The following is a 21,488-nucleotide window of genomic DNA, read 5'->3' on the forward strand; positions in this document are numbered from 1 at the left end:
TTTGTGTATTTTCCGTAAAGTTGTGAGTAACCATTCAGTCAAATGTGCTTATTAAGTCAAACTGCTTTTAATTTTGACCATTTTACATATACATTTGGTCATAATTAGACCAGTTTGACTTAATAAGTGCATTTGACTAAATGGTTGCACACAACTTTACGGAAAATACGCAAAAATGACCCCCTTTGTGATTCCTTTAACTTGTACTATCTTAAAACCTAGTGTGTACACTAACACATTCAACTTATAATTAAGTTTAAATCCATAATGTGTTGAATGGGGACACAGGGATGGGCGGAGTGGTAAAAGGATGAAAAATAGTCTTGTTTGAGAGTGGAGGCAGGGTAAAGGAAATGTGATTGTGACAAACAATTCTATTTGAAAATTTCCCCTCAACCCCCTTCCCCTTTTTCTCCCCCTTCTTACCCACTCCCATTCAGTTACAAAAAAAACAAGTTTTACTCCAACAAATTATTTTGCAAAAGATGTAATCATAGTAATGCACCTTGAATGAATTTTAGGGATATTTTTGTAAACCCATTAAAATTCAATGTTGATTTTACATACTGTGCCTGTTGAATGATAAATTTCTTCTCCCCCACCCTTTTTTTAAAAAGATAAATTGATAATTAGGGACTTGCCCAAGCCTGTGTGGCTACCCAATTTTTAATTTATATCAAACTAACCCAATCTAAAGTAAAAATAAAGTAAAATACTAACCACCCCAATTAATTTGATGTGTAAATTAATTCATCCCTTATTTTCTATTCCCTATATCCACGGAGAGAACAAGGAATACTAATGACAGCTGATATTTAATATGTAAAGGAAATGTAAAAATTAATCAAAAATAACAATGATTAGGAAGAAAGTCTTTATTTAATTTACAAACTAGCGTTTGCGCTCCTAGCATCTAGGAGCTCTGTACAAGCAGTAATTAAAGTAGGAAATTGCCTAAAACCAACCCTAGATATTAAAATTGAAAAGCCTAAGTTCACCTAGGAACCTATGAGAATCTTCCTTAATATGGAGAACTCAATCGGTTCAGTAGTTATTTTAATCTTAAGCTTCAGAAAAAAAACCTTAATACTTTATAGAATAGGATAAGAATAATCCTGAAATGTTTTAGATTTATCAAATTGATATTGAAGTTACCATATTTTTTTTTCAATCTATCTATCCATTAAAAATTATCTACCTTTTGTTTTAACTCCTTTTTTCTATGTTTGAAAGCTGTTGTGAAACTTCACCGAAATTGAAGTTTCCTTTTAGTTAAAGTTTTGTAAAGTTGTAATCTTGGAATATATCTTCTCCTCTCAATATATCTTTTGTATTTTGGAACTACAAACTCAAAGCTTATAACTTAATTAACTCTAGTTTAAATGGTGTCACAAACATTGAGGCTTGACAGATGTTATATTTTGTACGACTTTTTCGAGATGCTGTTAATTAAGGCAACGACGGTTGTATTCTCATAAACATTAATGTTAACAGCGGGTTGGCATGACGGCAGCCTACCTGATTTTAAAGACTACATCGGTAGAGCAAACCAAAAGTAGCAAAGCACAAAATATATAAAAGAAAATAACATAAATTCTACTTGTCCTTCAACTTACATTTAGTGCCTGGAAATTTAATTTTTGAAGAAAAAAACTATCTACAGAAACAAAAATTCCTTAGGACTAAGAGAAATTTACTTTTGATACTTTTATTTACAAATTGGATCAAAAACACCAAAGTTATGTGGAAACCAGCTGTAAAATAAAAAGCATCTATAAAGCTGCCTATAAGCAGTGTAAAAGAAACGGATGTTTTATTCTTAAATATGCTAATTATGGGAATGTTGACAATAAGTTTAAGCCGTCTATCTTGAATGGTAACTGATAAATTCACTTTATTTTACGTACAGACGGACGGAAATTTCGAACTATGTAGTAGCTTCTCTACTATTGATCTGCTTGTCACTGTTATTAAACTGGTATGATCAAACATCACAGTACTCCAAAGATTGTTCATTGTCTTATCCTTATCAACGGAAATAGTTGTTCAACCTCTTTAGTGGATACTTCCCCAGGGAGGAAGGAGAGTTGGGCTGTTTATTACACTAGTCCCCAAAGTTTCAAATGACGTTTTTTTATTCACTGGCTTAACAACTTTGGGGGCTTTATTTAATATTGATTGGATGGCTCATTTAGTTGAGTGTCCAAACGTTTCAACCACTAATGATAATCCACAGAAGTGGTAATTTTGTGAACAATCATTGGGGGTGTACATTAATTTATCAGCCATTGTCTTATCCCTTTAGATCCCTGATACTCCCCCATTGTTTGACAATATGCTTGACCCAAATTAAGATAAGTTAAACCAGATATTGTATTTGAATTTGAATTCAACATGCAAATGTTGGAAAATATTCAAATATTGTATTGTACAACAATTCTAAATGTAAATGTACAGAGACACATTGTAATACTTTGTATTCAAAGCTTTAGGATACTTTTTTTTTAAATTTCAACTTATACCTAAATTATGGTTGCTGGGGCTCTTGCACATTTTGTAAATTTTAAACAAATCTGACTATCATTTTAAAGCTAATTGTTATTATGAATGCCAATAAAGCAAGACCTTTTTTAATAGAAAATAGTAGTAGGTGTTTTCTATGATAGGTTTTTTTTATTATAGTCTTTAGTTTTTGTAAATATTTTAATCCTTTTTAAATATTCCACTTTATGGAGCGGGCTTATTGGCAGAGATTGACCAAACCCATAAATAGCTTATAACCATCACAAGACTCGATTTGAAATCCTTGTAAAGCCGAAAATTTATGGTCTATTTGGTACTAAATTCTTCTAAATATGTAAAAAAAAACCTGAGAATCTTTGAATTATAAATAATAATCTCACCTTTGTATTCTGTGAATAAAAGTTACAATTGCATGTAAAGAATATATTCAACTTTTATAAGAAAAGTTTTATATTTGTTTCTTTAGTAACGTTCGTAACTACTAAATATGTACGGCTTGTATTGATTTATATTTTTGCTTATTTTAGTTTAAAAGCTAAAAGTTGCTTAGAAATTTTTTTTTTTCAAAATTAGGGATTAAGAGATAATGCCATGCTGGCCATAGGTTTGATTAACTTTCATACAAATAGCTTTGACTAAGACTTGCAAATCTAACAATTTTAGCTTGTATTCACCCAGGACGTCCAAGCTTTTTATAAGGTGTGGTTATTCAAGTTTGACGGGGGATAGAATGGTGGGAAATCTTACTTTATCCCCCCCCCCAAAAAAAAAGTACATTGGAGGTTAAATACACCCTATAAATTGTTTGATCAGTGGTCACTGGTAGGGGGGGGGGGGGGGGTAAAAACCAACATTTTTAATGTGAAATGTCCCAAATGTTCCTGATTTTAAGAGATTTCAAAGATTTTTGGGAGGAGTAATATACCTCCCAACCCTTGAACGTTATTGAGTTGCCCAAGTTCTCTATTGCAGTTGTAAATCTGTAAGTATTTTTTCAATTGCTGCCATTCCTGTGGAGGAAACTGTCCTTGTTGTTGTATCTATCCTCGCTTTAAAGTTTGAATGCAGCTCCAGTTGTGAATATTTCTCACACACACACAGATCATTCAACTTTCAAATACCAGGGATAATGGACTGGGACAATGAACGTGAAATTAACTATTGGGTGCAACATTTTACCCAGGGCTCGGTAACAAGGCGTTAGCCATATGCCAGCTGCTTGGACGTCCTAAGTTTATATGCTCGCCATCCTCCCAAGTGCTTAGCACAACCCCTTTCCTTACTTTTCAAATGAATCCTTATAAAGTAACAGGATGTGTGTTTGTTTGTCTGTGTGTCTGTCTGTTTGTTTGTACCGCTGAACCGATAGGGCTCTCCTTAACAGGGTAGCTTCTCATAGGTCCCGGCAACCACCCGCCAACAACAAAAAAAAAATTCTCCCCTCCCCCTCAATTTTTTTTAACTTTTTCTTTTAAAATCAAAAATAATAAATTGGATTATCAAATTCGACTCTACCCTTCTCAAGTGCCCCTAGAGGCCTCTAGGGGCGTAGCCGCTAGTTGAAAGTAAAGTGCTGGGGGTATTTTTTTCAATTTATTTTAAAATTAAGGTGAGTGGTGGGGGGGGGGGGATGGTGTAATCTTTGCTCATTAGGCCCCTTTATGTTTTATATCTCTAAAATTCAGCTAGATGTCTAAACCTGTCTCTAAAATGGCATTACCTGTTTTATATCTCTAAAATTCAGCTGGATGTCTAAACCTGTTTCTAAAATGGCATTACCAAATATTGATTAAATTTTCAAAACACCCAACTGGATAAAATTGGCGGCTACTTGTGTGTTGCCTGCACGCGGCTATATTTGTGTTCTTTAGACTTCATTAAAGTGTTCAATATATATAAAAAATTACTTGATATTTATAATTGCTTAACTTGAATAGAATTTTTATAAGAAACACATGTAGCACCAAAATATAAAATATTTTGGTAATTTCCCTTCATGAGCCTAAAGCACTTCCTTTTTTTGAGGATCGGGTTGTTTTTCTTTAGTTTGTTTATCACTTTAGGACAGGTTAGGTTTGGTCAAATTGAGTAATGGGTAGTCCTGCATGCTAAGGGTCCCCCGCACTGGTTATTTCTTTCATAAATAAGGGGGCTCACCTGCAATTTAAGAGAGTTCTTTCAATAGATATGAGATAAATATTTTTCAAATACATAATTATGCTTTAGTCCTTAGTAGGGCTAGATGTGTTTGTCCACATACATACAAAATTTATTCAACAGGATTTAAACTGATCTAAATTCTTAGGGTAAAGAACCTTCTATCTTCTGCTTAGTTTTATATAGGAATTTTATAGGGATAAGTCAATGGATGATAAACTGATGTACCTCCCCAATTATGATAAAAAAAAGCATTAGTTTCTTTGTTTCTTTGTAAAACGCAATCAAGATTTGATTTTAAACTCACAGATCAAGTTTTTAAATGTTGAGGGTCAGGATAATTTAGTCATACTATCCCCTCGTTCCCTGGTTTATGTAAATTCAGATAACTCAGCTTTTTATCGAATATTTCTTTCTCCATGAGTGGCTTAGAGTAAGATTATTTAAATCAGTATCGAATGGTTTTATTTTTTTTCTTCATTTTTTCATTATTTTAGGACTAACTTTTTAAAATTTTGAGTGAATTTATAGGATTAAATTTTTTTATATTTCAGGAACATGTTGCTGATCAACCGTATCAACCCTCTGCACCTTGCTGGCAACGTGTACCTGGACCTGGACTGACCTCCTCCTCCCAGGTTCCATCAGGATCTGGACACCATAGCAGAACTTTAAATTATCAAATATTTCATAAAATAGACAATTGCACTTTTGCTTCCTTTTTTTTCAATGAAATATCAAATAGTCTTAATTAAGAAAAATTTGACTTAATACGCGCATTTATCAAAACGGTTAACCCAACTTTACGGAAAATACGCGGAAAAATTACGGAAAAAAGTTTTTGTCAATGTTTTCATAGTCGAAAAATAGAGAATTCTTGCTTTGATATTTGGTATAAATACCTTGCTATGTGTTAAATTTTTAGCCCTTTTTTGTTGTGGTTTAAAGAAGGTTTCGGTTGAATACTTAAGAATAAGCTTAAAATACAACAAATTGAACACTCCCCCCTCCACATCAAAATATTTGTTATCTAATAAAGCATACCTTGAAATTAAGTCTTTGCTTCCAATTATGCTATATTTGTTATTTTCCACTTTTTAAAATTTTAACTTTATAGCATCACAAAAATAAGAGAATCTTCCTCATAAACTGAATAAAATATATTAAAACTTGTTGATATTTATCTATTGTTAATTATATGAAATTACCTCTATCAAACGTAATTAAAATTATATATTAAATACATAAAAATATATCTAAATGGAAAAAAAACAAAAAAAGAATCTTTAAATGCGCAAGATTTGAAATTATTAAGGCAGCTTAAATCTTTAAATTTTAATATTTCATTTATAACATCTTATTGTAGACAGCTTTCCTCGGATGCTAAAAAATCATAACCAGTTTTGTGAAATTAATTTCAATATTCGTGGAAAATTGTCTGTAATACGATGTTATACATCATATTTCAGTATGGATGAGAACTGGTTCTAATCCAACGTATATTAGTCGGTTTCGATTCTCGAAGCTATACTGGATATAAAATTATTGTTACAATGTTTAAAGGGATAGTTGCATAAAGTGCACTTAACGAGTTGAGGTACTTGGATTACTTAACCTTATATATTTTTGTAGAATATAATGATTATGGGTAAGCAATAAAAATATTAAAGACATTTTAAGATATACACCTTTGCACGAAATTCATTTAAACTTGAAGTTAGTGAACTGCATAATATTTCTTGTGCAGTGAATTAAACTACATTTGAAAGACATATATTTGAGAGAATTTTAATGTTCTACCATGTAGTTTTAAAAATGTTTGGACTTAAAAATCTTATTTTTGTTATATATGCAATTTATTTAACCGGCTATTTTCATAAAAAAAATGACTACTAATTTAGTGATGTCTAACTGTTTGTTATTTATTGTAATTCAAAATTAAATATATTTGACGGAATACTTTAATATTAGCTTGAAATAACTTTTCTGAAATGTAATTCATGCAACTATCCCTTTGTAATATTTAAGGTTACCACTTCAGAAAAATAATTGCAAGCATGGATAACAAGTATACCGTTTTACTTTATTATTTAATTGAGAATAATAAACAATATGACACCACTAAAAGTTTTGCCTTGATGTTTTAATAAAAATATTATATCTTTTAAAGATGCTTTATCATAAGAGTATCTTTGGAAAACTACATGGTATAAATGTAAATTTTTTTATATATATTTTAAAAATGGATATTCATATATCTTAAAATTGGAAAAAATACTACATTAACTAATTTGAGATCAAATGCAATTTGTGCAACTACCCCTTTATTTATTTAATTGTTGATATAATTATACACTAATGACCAGTATGTATTATAGAATCTTTCATCATAAATTTACACAAATTAAATATATTTATTTATGTTATCTTATTTTCACATTTTGAATTATTTCAGCTACCTTACATCCTGGGTATGTCAGTACGCCCTTTTCTTTGTGCGAATCGAGTATGTTAGTAGTTTAAATCGCATTGTATTATAGACAGCTTTCCGCGGATATAAAAATAAAATATTTTAAGATTAATACTCGTTTTGTTAGCCCAGAGGGTCTAGAGGTCCGGACTTATAAAACTGGCATTGATATTATGAATTTTATTCTAACAAAAAAATTGTCTGTAAACGATGTTCAGTATGATTTTTTAGTTTAGCTGAGAACCGGTTCTAATATATCGAATAATGATCGGTTTTGAAGCCATACTAGAAATAAAAGTAAAATTTTGTAGGTTTTGTTTTACAAAAATAGCTGCTCTATGAAGCGACTAGGCGCTGCGTCTCTAGCATCTAGGGGCTCTGTATTCGTAGGATAAGGAAAGGAAAATAGCCTAAAACCATTCTAGGACATATGTGAAGATTTTCTAAAAAGGAAAACTGTAGTTGATGAAATCTTAAGATTCCGTCAAAAAAATTTACTTTACATTAGGATAACTGCATGTAATAGCTGCACTTTAAATAAACATAGTTGTTCTTGTTATATTGTAAACAATGAGAAATTGGTTGTTTTTGGTACTTAATGATAGGCCTATTCAATATATATTATATACCTATTGACTTTATTATGTAATTATATGCAAGAATCACACGTTTCTCCAAAAATTACATCATAGTGATTAGGTTATGTAATTTGGAATTCTACTTATAGACATTATCGTTCTTGTTATGTTATGTTATGTTATAACCGCTTAACCGATATGGTTCTCCTAAAAGTTTAGAATCTCATAGGTTCTTGTAAGGTTATTAACTTTTGGGGGAGGGTACCACCACCCTCCCAAGAGTAATATCCCCTGGAAAATAATTATATCTCCACAAAACTTTTTTCTTTTAAAAAATAAAATTTAAAGTAGGCCTCTAGGGACGTAGCCGCTAGTTACATTTTTTAGTAATGAAAACCTTAAGAGATAGTTTTCTTTATTTATCATCCATTCTCTTATCCTTTGAGATTCCTGATGCTAATTTTCGTTATCGTACTTGTTATCTTGTAGTTTAACTGCACGCGGCAGACAGAACACAAATACCAATAAGCATTTGCCCCTAGCCTCTAGGACCAGTAGGTATAATCCCTGAAGAGTATAGACCAATCGGTTCAGCAGTTATCAAGATCTTAAGCTTCAGGCAGATTCTTATTTTTAACATTTACAAAACAGCCTGCTTTATTGCTTCAAGATCCATGACAGATCTATATAGGAAATAAATGTCTATAAATGAGCTCAAGTTTTCCAAGGAATAAATGTTTAAAACTCATAGTGCTCCAATAATCCATAATAAACTCTCATTGGCCAGAACAATGAGACCCATTATTTTACTTTATTAAAAATAAATTAATTTTTTTCATTTCATGTTGCTATTTACATTATATTGAAGTATTTAATTTCTAATCATAAAAAAGAAAATTTAAATTTTTATTATAGAAAATTTAAGAAAACTCTGTTTTAAAAGAATTCGATTGTGGCGATACTTTTGTGTGTTCAAATATTAAAACTAAAATTTTAATCATATTAACCCTTTGGTGATGGTAATGTAAAAAAAAATATAATAAAATAAAATCTTTTTAAAATTATTTTAATTATTAATTATTTACTTCTTTCTTTTAGATAGTAATGGCGGGGGAGGAAAATTGATTTATTGAGAAATAGATAAATATATATGTACTCATAGAAAACTAGCCAATAGTGAGATAGTTATATCGAGCCAACTCTAGTATTATATATATTAGTTAGACATTTTGTAATATTGTAAAGTGCCTAACATTCTAGCCTTCTCATATAAATTTAAAAAAACATTTATGTATACGTAAAGTATAATAATATTATTTATCGCATCGTATTATAGTCAGCTTTCCGCGGATATCAAAATGAAAAATTATAAAATTGAACCCAGTTTTCTTAGCCCCGCGTGGCCGAAGGCCCGGTCTGAAAAAACTGTTAAATGCTTTTGGTTCAATATTCGTTGAAAATTGTCTGTCCAACGATGCAATTATTCAGTATGGCTGAGAATCTGTTCTAATCCAGCGGATATTAATCGATTTCGAAGCCATAATGGAATAATAATTTGTGGAGTTCATTGAACCTAACTTACAAGTCTGGCTAACTTGCATTCACGGAGACCAGTCACACGCCTCCATCTAACAGAGTTAAGACAATTTCCAATGCCAAAAAAAATGAAAGGGAGGGAGAGGACATTGTGAATTATACTGATACCAAAAGTTTAATGAAGAACTTTTATAAAACCCTAATTAGGTTGTACTAACGAACAGTGTCCAAACTTTTCAATCAATAACTTTAAACTACAAAAAAGTAATTTTGTTTATGGAAATTGGGGATGGTAATTAAATTATCGCCCCTTGTCTTATCCGTGCAAAGAGGCCTTTTAAAGCATACATTTATGACTTTTGTAGTTTGATTTCGAAACTGACAGAATTAAATGCTTTGTTTAGATCTAGTAAAATTTAATTTATATTTAGAAAATGGTTGTTCAACAATTCTCAGTAGGTTAGACAATTATGAATTATAATATATCAAAAAAAAAATTCTTAAGGGATAAGCCAATTGATGATAAATTAATGTTTATCCACATTAATTATAAATAAAATTATCCTCCTGAAGATTAAAATTGTTATTAAAGAAGTTTAGACAATGCTATTTTTGATTTATTAAAGTCACCAAAGTTCTTAATCCAATGGAATGAATGAGAAATTATATGTTATAAAACTTTGGGACTTGTATAATTATAATCTATAGTAAACTGACCCCACCCCTCCCTACTAATTAGTCATCTATTGGAGTCAAGTATAAAAGCTTGATTGCTTTGCAGAACAGCGTACTCTCTCTTTCTCCCTCTATCTTTCTTTCTCTCTCTCCCTCTCCCCTCTCTCTCTCTTTCTCTCCCTCTTTCTCATTTTTGTATCTGTCAAAGTATAAAAAAAGTTGAGAACACATGCACAATAGATGTATTAAAAGTATAATGGTCCATTAGAATGTCTTTAAACCATTCAAAATTTTTCTATCCAACCGTAGTGATAACTTTCCTAGATTTTTGTTCTGTCGAAGACTAAGTAGTAGTAAGGTCTTTCTACTGCGCCAGTAAATAAAAAGTTAACTTAAAAATGGGTGACATCTTACGAAATTAAAGCAAATATTTCATTCTATTCTTTTTTAACTTTAATCTGTGACACAATTTTGCTTAACTATATTTTCAAACTATCGGCAGCGCCCTTAGAATCTAAGGGCTCTGCTTTCATTTGGGTAGGGAAAGACAGAAGAATTGCATTAAACCATCTTCGGATACACGTAAAGCTGCCCTAAAAGTGAGAATATCATTGGTTCAGAAGTTAGATAGATTTATTATTCCACTAGTTACATATAATATAATAATAAAGCACATTAGGATTTAATAATGAATTACAATTAACATATCCAGTATTATATATTAAAATATAACTAGGAAGATTCATGGCACTACACTGTATCTTGGTACGTTGTAGATTTACCCACGACTTGGTTCTGTTTTTCAGGTTGGGGATTGGGTGAAGGCGGCAGAAGGACAAGACAGGCTGAAAGGCCAAAAGTCATGTTTAAATGTGTTATATTTTTTAAAGAAGTTGTATCAACTTTTTTGCTTTTTATTTAAGATAGCTAGCCGGTCCTTTCAGTAAGTAGTAGATGTAAAATTTTTCATAGAATTCAGATATGCAATCGGTTTTTTTGTAGACCTCTTATTTTTTAAGTAATTTAAGTTTTTTAAAAAAATAATTAAGTCGGTTTTAAGGTACTAAAACGCAACAAAATAAAAGAAGAAAATGGCCAGTATGAACAAAAATAGTAAGATCTTTAATTTGACACCTTACTTTTAAAATTCTGTTGAGTAATTATTGAAAAAATCTATTTTTTTAACCTCGGTTTAATAAAAACTTTAGACCTAAATATTTTCTCAAACAGACATAAAAAACATGGGTTCATATATACCTTTAGAATCAGAAAAATATTACGAATCTATTCTAAGCAAAATTGAAAAAGTTTTATAAAACTATAATAAAAAAAATAAGTTTATTTTAAGAATCATAATTTTCGGCTTTAAAGGGTTAGCTTGAACCAAACCTGAACAAAACCTAAACAAAAGACAATGCAATGTAGCAGATATTTTTTAAACACAAGAAACAATAATGTATTTTTAACTGCATTGTTTTGAAGTTTATAAACAGACTGATGCATATTTGTTCATAATTTTTCATTCTTTACATGTTCTTTAATATCACTATATTTATTGTAGTATCTATTGTATATATTGTATGAACGTTCTCCTTTTTTTTCTGGCAATTCTATAGGTTAATTTTATAGATTAAGCTTCCCGATTCGTCAATTTTTGCGATTTGTGATTGGCTAGTTTAGTAGTTACAATTCTTAAAATAACTTTTTTATTTTTTCTATTTTTTATTACAATTTTTTAAAACTTTTTCAATTTTGCTTACAATGGATTCATATTATTTTTCTCATTCTAATGGTATATATGAACCCATATTTTTTATGTCTGTATGAGAAAATATTTAGGTTTAATGTTTTGATTAAACCGAGGTTAAAAAAATAGATTTTTTCAACAATTACTCAACAGAATTTTAAAAGTAAGGTGTCAAATTAAAGATCTTACTATTTTTGTTTATACTGGCTATTTTCTTCTTTTATTTTGTTGCGTTTTAGTACCTTAAAACCGACTTAATTATTTTTTAAAAAAACTTAAATTACTTAAAAAATAAGAGGTCTACAAAAAAACCGATTGCATATCTGAATTCTATGAAAAATTTTACATCTACTACTTACTGAAAGGACCGGCTAGCTATCTTAAATAAAAAGCAAAAAAGTTGATACAACTTCTTTAGTAGCCTTCATTCCTGCCTATCCCCCTTCGCCCTGAAAATGATTACATTATAACATATATTATTACATATATGGATACTTATGAAAGAAAAAGACTTCCGGTAAGCAGGTTTATGGTTCATATTGTTACAATTTTTTTGTTATTTAATACAGTAGTTGTTTATTTTTGTTTTATGTTTACTTTGAAAACTAGCTGTAAATGGTTAAATCACATACATTGTCAGTTGGGTTATTTTGTCATTTTATGTCATGTCACAGTAGTTTCATTTTATTATTCTTTGTCTTTGTATATTTTTTGCTCTTGTTGTAATTTCATAGTACTTTTTTTAAATTTTTTTTTTGGTGGTGAGTTTTCAGGTTTGTATATGTTTGTGTTTTTATTGGTGGTTTTGTTTTGTTTTTCTGTCACTGAGTGTTTGAGTTTTCTCTGTCTGCGTTATGAGCTGTGTGTCAGAGGTTCCAGAGCGAGCTGTTGATCTAAAATAAAGAAATTGATTTTTGATTTTTAGTAATTAGGAGTGTCCTTTTAAGTACTTGTTTATATTTAATTAATATATTAACTGTTCATGAATGAGATTGTAATTTTATAACTTAAAACTCAGCAATTAGCAGTTTTAATTTTATTTTTGACGAATCAATGAGTTATTTAAGCAAACAAAATTTAGCATAAATGGATATTTAAATCCCAAGGTATTAAATGATCGAGCGTTAGCTCATCATTTAATACCGAGGGATTTAAATATCCATTTATGCTAAATTTTGTTTGCTTAAATAACATTCTATTGCAACAAAAAGGTGATGTTAGCAAATAATTTCTTGAATAAAATCATAAAACGTTTTTTCATTTAATTTTCATTTTTTTCACTGTTGTGTTTTTATTTGACATTAAAAATAAAAGTCATAAAAAATCTTCCAAATCAAAGAAAAAAAATCTTTGAATTATTGGTCCATTTAAGTTCAAAGATTTTTTTTATTGTAAAAAGTTAATTTTTGTAAAATATTTTAGAAAAAAAATCTTCTAACAAAAAAAAATTATCATAATCCAAGATGGCGTCAATACATGTAAAATAATATTTTCAAAACAAAAAATTAAAACTTGAATATCTTTTTTCACTGATTGAATTTCAAAAATCGGTCTGACAGTTTTTCAAAAGTCAGTATGATCTATCGAATGAAAAAGGTTTGAAACTGATAGAACATTTCTTTATACTTATACATATTTTTTCTCCTGTTTTTTCCCACACTTGCAAAAAATGAAATTCAAAGAAAATTAAATGGTTCTCACGTTAAAAAAATTTTCTCACGGGTCCTAAAAATGAAATTAAATGAAAAACATATGTACCATTTAAATGAAAATTAAATGGTTCCCACACTCTAAAAATAAATCGGTACTTGCTTACATGTGGTAGACTGGAGCACCGAAAACCCCCCCCCCCGCTTAGTTTTGACAAAAATCAAAAATAAGGGGGGGGTAGTTTTTTAATGTCTGGAAAATGGCAAGGAGGAAAAGTGCAGGGAAAGGCAAAGACTTTTTGTTCAAAACCCCCCCCTTAATTTTGAAGAAAATCAAAAATAAGGGGGGGGTAGTTTTTTCACTGTACATTATGCCAGAAAGTTGAGTGAGGTAAATCAAGTAAATCTAGTATACCAGAAGGGAAACCTTATTACAGGGATATTCATGTTTTGGGGCATAATTTCCTTATTTATTTATTTATTTTCCCAGTAAAAGGTTTTAATTTTGTGCGCACAAAATTAAAACCTTTTACTGGGAAAATAAATAAATAAATAAGGAAATTATGCCCCAAAACATGAATATCCCTGTAATAAGGTTTCCCCTCTGGTATACTGGATTTACTTGATTTACCTCACTCAACTTTCTGGCGTGTTGTACAGTGAAAAAACTACCCCCCCCTTATTTTTGATTTTCATCAAAATTAAGGGGGGGGGTTAAAAACTACCCCCCCCTTATTTTTGATTTTTGTCAAAACTAAGCGGGGGGTTAAAAAACTACCCCCCCCTTATTTTTGATTTTTGTCAAAACTAAGCGGGGGGGGGGTTTTCGGTGCTCCGGTCTTCACATGTAAGCAAGCACCAATTTTCCCACGCTTGACATTCTTGAAAAAAACTAATTAATTGAATATTTAAACAAACTGAATATCGCGTTTTTTGCAATGGAATGAATATTTCTAAGAATTAAGTAAGCAGATTTTTTTTTCTTCTTAAAAGTATGAATTTTTACTAAGTAGTTTCGATTTATTATACTCTAGTATTAAGTAGTTTAGTTTAAGTAGTTTTGTTTTAAGGTTTTTAAATTTGCTCTCCATACTAGAGTGTGTTAGGTTTTTATTTTGTGTAGTTACCTTTTTTTATTTTTTTTTAGTGTGTTATGATTTTATTTGTGTAGTAACCTTTTCTTATTTTTTTAAAGTCAGTGTAAGTGTTTTTTGTATTAGTAACATAGTTAGTGTTAAATTGCTTACCTTTCACAAATACAGTGAGTTGTGAGGTGTGTGTGTAGGAATGAGATGTTTTCATTCTGAAGCTCTCAGCACAACTGAGCTCTCAGCACAACTGAGCTCTCAGCACATCAAGTTATGAAATTTTTTTTCCATAAGAATAAGTTGTGTTTTTTGTTGCAGAAAAATAATAAGCCTATTCCTCGCGAGTTTCAGTCAAACAATGACTCAGCAAATAATAATCCTACAGTTAAAAAGTGTCGTAAGTTTGTGAAAAGAACAAAATATAGACGAAAGATAAAACGTCAGAATAAAAGCTTGAACTCTTTGGTTACTAATTACAGTGATATAGAATTAACTAAAGAAATGTCTGACCTTTTAAACCGTGGCTTAAATTTTGCAGTTACACCGAAATCTGTTAACACTACAGATATTCACGCTGGGTTTCAGAAGCTAGGCAGATCTATGAGATGGCGTGAAAATCTTTACAAGGAGGACGACATGGAAAAAACCTTGATAGAACCTTCACAAGGTAAAAAGCCATGGCATAAGGCTAAGACTAGTTTTCCAAAAACCGCTCCTTCTGCAGATTTAAACACATTTTTAAATGGTTCATTGGCTTGTGTCCTAGGTACGGATTTAAATAAAATTCATACAAATTTGCCTGAATCAGAGAGGCGTGCTATGAATGACTTAATTCAACTTCAAAAATTACAATTAAACTGAACGATAAGACAGGTGGCTGCTCCGTTCTTAACACTTCTGATTATATCGATTCTATGGAGATTTTACTTACGGCTAAACACTTAGATGCTGATGGTCAAGAGCATCCGTATTTTCAAGAGCTAGATGCATATCAGGCAGATCAAATCCAGTTTAATGACCATAAAAAGCTTAAATCTGAAGTAAATAAAGCTAAAAAGGAGGGCTGGATAGACAATGATACAGCTTCATGGCTTGTAACAGAGGAGCCAAAGCCAGGTAGATTGTATGGCTTGATCAAAGATCATGTAGCTCCTGAGAAATGGCCGCCAGATACCACTGTACCTCCCCTCAGGCCAGTAGAGTCAGCAAGTGGTACCACTTTCGAGAATGCAAGCCATTTCGTGGATATTCATTCTAATCAACTGGTTAAATCCTTGCCATCATATTGGGAGGATACACCAGATATGCTAAGGAACTTTGAGCAGGAGAATCTGAAAGGGCCGCAGCCTCCAGGTTCTATTCCTGTCACTCTAGATGTGTCAAGTCTGTATACCAATATTCCCTTAGACGAGGGCATAAATATATTTGGTAAATTTTTAGAAACAAGAAGTGATAAAAGTGTTCCAACTACATTCTTAATTACTCTTTTAACCCTAGTGCTAACATGTAATGTTCTTGTTTTTAATAATAAGTATTATTTACAACGTATTGGGACAGCAATGGGCACGCGTGTTGCTCCCACTTTTGCCTGTTTATTCATGGGTGCCATCGAATGTTTGATGCTAACATCATGGAAAGGCATCAAACCACACCTTTACAAATGATATATTGATGATATTTTTTTCTTTTGGACTGGCACTGAGCAACAACTTTTAAAGTTTATTGAACATTTGAACAATTTTCATCCTTATCTTAAAGAGGACTATCCACGAACGAGAGCACATGATTCTAAGTACCTTCCAGCATTGATCCTAAGTATTTTCTTTCAGAATATAATAGGTCACCATATATTATTAATATATTGACGAGAAAATTTATGTTTCACCATGTTTTTTTTAGGTATTTTAATTGATTTTGAAAACTTTTATGAAGCTAATTCTTTTAATAAAGTGGATATTTGATGACACATATGCGAATACTCATGTTATATAGATTGTAAATTAATCCATATTAGCATTAATTTAAACATACATATGAGATATAGTAAATGTGCTTTTGACTTTTTTTAATTTTTATCATTTGACAACATGGACAATTAAAGACACCCCGAAACTCAACAAAACGTTTGATAGAACTTTAACAAAAAATGGTGGACATTTTTTTACTTTTCTTCAACTTGAAGTGGTGAAACATAAATTTTCTCGTCAATATATTAATTATTAATAGTGACCTATTATATTCTGAAAGAAAATACTCAGGATCAATGCTAGAAGGTACTTAGAATCACGTGCTCTTGTTCGTGGATAGTCCTCTTTATAGCTTCTTACAATTTTGAGACTAAATCTGTAGAATTTTTAGACACTGTTATATCAATTGATAAAAATGGTTATATTAAAACTGATTTATTTGTTAAACCTGGCAAAAAATGTTCTTATTTGCTTACATCTTCTTGTCACCCTAGTCATAGTTATAGTTTGACCGGCGAGCAGTGAACTTCCGGTGTAAAGGTTAAACTACCACATATGTGTTAAAGGTTAGACTCAGATACAGCAAATTTTTTTCAAGTGACAGCCAAAATGCCAGCTTCAAAAGTAACTATTAGTGAAGATCAATTAACTAGACTGTCAAATATCCTTCTAAAATTTGGTCTGAAAAAAGATATAAGTAATGGCAACCAAGCTTTTGAAGGAATCATTTGTGCCCTTGAAACCATCTTTGAGCAGCGTGAGAAGGACTTTCACCCAGACGAACAAGAAGACACAAAGCAACAAATAAGAGGCCTGAAAGATGATAATGATAATCTCTGGCAAAGAAACCTTAAAAGTAATGTCATCCTGCACAGTCCAGACATCCCAACTAAAAATCTACAGACAATTATCAAATCGGACGAGACTCTGAAAAAAGAAAATAAAACCATCCAAGAGCATTCCAAGGAACTTATCCTAGAGCATTATGGCATCGAAATTCCAGACAGCGACTTGGCTGCCTGCCACAGACTGAAAGGGCCGGGTTCTATTCTGGTTAAATTCAACAACCGCTGCAATGATAGTGCCTATAGCAGTCTGGTCAAGGCCATAAAACGAGGTGGGCTAAAAGGAGAAGAAAGGAGAAAAACTAAATCCAAAGAAGAAAAGGCACACATCAAACTCCCCAACTTCTTTATCTGTTTCCATCTGACAAAGCGTAGGGGCATGCTGGTTCAACACCTGAAGAAGCTCAAGAGAAATGGAGATATCAACAACTTCAGTTCAGACCAGAACGGGACCATCTACATGCAGGTGAAGCGGGACGGTGCCTGGGAACCCATCACAAAGCAGTTTGGAGACGACGAAAGCAAATGCACCCTAACTGAAATAGAGGTAGATCAATTAGTAAAAAAAGTTAAAAAGGAAGAAATCAAAAACTAATAAGTTAGTTGCACTTTCAAAGAAAATATTTTTTTAATGCCATTCAAATCTTATCAACATTGCTTCATATGTATAGCTTTAAATCAAATTTTTTTTAAGGTTCATTTCATTTACTTTCTATTTCTATCAATATGGTTAAAATTATCTTTACTTTTAAAAGTATTATATATCTGTCAACTGAAATAATTCGCCTGTATATATAACTTTACACATTAATCAGGACTATGATTCTCATATTTTCTTTAATTCTCGTAGCATTAAACTTAGCTTATTGGTCTCATATTGAAAATGATTGATAATTTTGTAGATGAAAATCTTTTTAAATGTTCTTACCTCAGCTTGGAAGAATTTAATGATCTGTATAAGGAAAAGACAGAAATTTGCTCCTTATTATCATATAATATAAGAAGTCTTACAAAAAATTGTAAAAGCCTAGAAAGTCTTTTAAAAAATTTAGCAAATGAAAAATTTAGTTTCTCTGTTATTTCACTTCAAGAATTGTGGGCCATAAAAAATAGTCAGGATGTTAATATTCACAAATATCAAACTATAGTATACAAAGGGAGGGAGGGGAAAAAAGGGGGCGGTGTCGGATTCTTAATAAGGGAGGGACTAAACTTTCAGGAGTTAAGGGATTTAAATGTCTTTAAAGAGGGGTTTCTTGAGAGCATGTTTATTAAAGTATTTACACAAAACGGCAGATATAAGATAATAGGAAACATTTATCGCCCACCAAATAGTAACATTGATATCTTTCTACAAGACTTAGAACTTATTCTCAAAAAGCTTGACTGTAAGGAATTTAAAAATGCAGAGGAAATTTTAATTTCTGGAGATTTCAACATTAATGTTTTATCACATCTAAATCATGCCCCTACAAACAGATTTTTATCATTGATGCTTAGCCATTCCTTTATGCCTACTATAACTTTACCATCTAGAATAAGTGAAAACACAGCCACTTGTATTGACAATATATTTTCTAACAAACAAAATTTAAATTTTCAAAGTGGGTTAATACTAGAACATATTACAGACCATTTACCTGTCTTTTTAGCACACACATGTGAGGGGAAGGAGGAAAGGGATAGTATAAGTGAAGATAAAGTCAGAAGTATGTCTAAGAAAAATATTAATATTTTTAAAGAAAAATTAGCAAAATCAAATTGGGACAGTGTTATGAATGAAATTAGGCCGGAAGTAGCTTTTGAGTCATTCCAGAATAAAATAGAAAAGGAATTTAATGAAAGTTTTCCCTTCTCAAACAGAAGAAAAAATCGAAAAAAACACCCCCAAAATCCATGGATGACACAAGAACTACTTTCTATCAGAAGACAAAAAGATAAGTTATTTAAAAAACGCATAAAATGCCCTAATGAAACTAATTTTAACGATTGGAGGGACTTAAATCGGCTTTACCAAAATAAATTAAGGAAGGCAAAAAAAGATTATTATCACAATAAATTTCTAGAATTATCAAATGATATTAAGAAAACTTGGACTCTTATAAACTCAGTTATAAATGGAAGAAAGCATAAGGAAAGTCTACCTAACATCTTTTATGATGACATAAAATCATATTCAGGGGCAAAGTCAATAGCTGATGGTTTCAACGACTTTTTTTCAAGTATTGGGTCTAAAATTGCAGAAAATATACCAAATTCTGAATCCAATTTTCATAGCTTTCTTGGGGAGAAAAATAATACTAATTTCAATTTTGGTATTGTAACTAAAAAGAACTTGTTGTATGCTCTAAATAAACTTAAAAGCAAAAAGAGTTGTGGGGAGGATAACATCTCAATCTTTCTTATCAAAGAAGTTATAAATGAAATTATTGATCCGTTAGTATACCTATTTAATTTATCATTAAAAACAGGATTCATACCACAAAATTACAAAATTGCTCGTGTAGTACCTATTTTTAAAGCAGGAGAAAGAAATAAGTTTACTAATTATCGTCCAATTTCTATTCTTTCAGCATTTAGCAAAATTTTAGAAAAAGTTGTTGCATTACAAATGATCAAATTTTTATCAGATTGTAATATCCTATATAAATATCAATATGGGTTTCGTCCTAATCATAACACAACACAGCCTTTATTAAATTTACTTAAGCATATCTATGAAAATCTAAATAAAAAGAACCCTGAATATACAATAAACATCTTCTTAGATCTTTCAAAAGCCTTTGATGTCCTAAATATAAAAATTCTTTTAAACAAACTTGAACACTATGGTTTTAAAAATACATTGAAATGGTTTGAAAACTATTTAATAGGACGGCAACAGTTTGTTACAATCGATGGTGTAAATTCAGCTAAAAAAATCATTCAAACAGGGGTTCCACAGGGAAGTATTTTAGGCCCACTCTTATTCATTCTATACATAAATGATTTACCAAATGCAACATCCTTTTTAACAAATTTATTTGCTGATGATACTACTTTTAGCAAATCAAACAACAACTTAAATGACTTAATTGCAGATTCTAATTTAGAACTTGATAAAGCAAAAAATTGGTTTAGAGCAAATAAACTAGCCTTAAATGTATCAAAAACTAAATATATGATTTTTCGCCCACATAAAAAGCCATTTGATCCAGAGTTATGCACATTAAAAATAGGAGGGGAAAAAATTGAAAGAATTGGCAGAGATTGTAATACTAAATTTTTCAAGTTTGTTGGTGTTCTTATAGATGATGAACTTAAGTGGGACAAACATATAAACTATGTAGAAAATAAAATAGCAAGCTCAGTCTATGCCCTATCCCAAACAAAAAAGCTCTTTCCAACCACTACTTTAAAAACAATTTACAACAGCCTCGCTAAGCCCCACATAGAGTATGGCTTAATTGTTTGGGGGGCGGCAAAGGATGAGCATATCACAAAAATTCATAACCTACAGAAGAAAGCTGTAAGAAATGTTTTAAATGCTAAGTACAATGTGCATGCCGAGCCCCTGATGGGAAAACTAGATATTCTTAACATTTTTGACCTAAGGGATGCAAATGTAGTTGAATTTGTCTCTAAATATTTAGAAAACAAACTTCCCAAATGTATGCTTAATTTTCTAACACCATTGCAAAATACTAGATCAAAATGTCTTAGAGTAGAGAAGCCAAATTATAAAATCTATGAAACTTTCCCTTCAGTAAAAATCCCGAAAATTTGGAATAGTTGGGCAGGTGAGCTAAGATCATTAAATTCATCCAAAGCTGTTAAAAAATATGTAAAAAATAAGTGTATATCAAAGTACAAAACATTTCAATGCAGGGAGAGAAAGTGTTATCCCTGTGGAAAAATATAAATATAATTTGAATATCGCAACCAGTAAGCTACTTTAATGCCATACCCTGTAAATAGCTAATATTATTTTATATTATTTGTGAAACTTGTAAATATTTTTTTAAAAAATTAAATGAAAATTGGGCCGAAGGACAGTCAAGATTGACTTTAAAGGCCCTGTAGTACAGTTACCCTAATTATGCCAATATAAATAAATATATCTATAAAAATGATGTAATTTAAAATGTATTAAATTATTTGTAAAATTAATCTGTAATTTACTGCTAATAAATCATATCATATCATCATATAACTGAAAATATTCCTTATTCATTAGCTTTGAGATTAAAACGCATTTGCAGTGATAATTTAGA

At 30.8% G+C, this 21,488-nt stretch overlaps 1 protein-coding gene across 1 annotated transcript in view; it reads left to right on the top strand.

Annotated features, from left to right (window-relative positions):
- Positions 1-7,106, top strand: part of LOC145330168 (uncharacterized) — a 30,855-nt gene extending 23,749 nt beyond the window's left edge. Inside the window, exon 22 of the mRNA XM_080174762.1 lies at positions 5,235-7,106. Coding sequence (XP_080030888.1) covers positions 5,235-5,304 — 70 coding nt within the window. The 3' untranslated portion in view covers positions 5,305-7,106. The remainder of the gene's footprint in view (positions 1-5,234) is intronic.
- The last annotated feature ends 14,382 nt before the right edge of the window (positions 7,107-21,488 follow it).

This window comes from Acartia tonsa, chromosome 10 (genome assembly GCF_053477335.1).
Source record: "Acartia tonsa isolate MP-2025a chromosome 10, ASM5347733v1, whole genome shotgun sequence".
Taxonomy (NCBI): Eukaryota; Metazoa; Arthropoda; class Copepoda; order Calanoida; family Acartiidae; genus Acartia; species Acartia tonsa.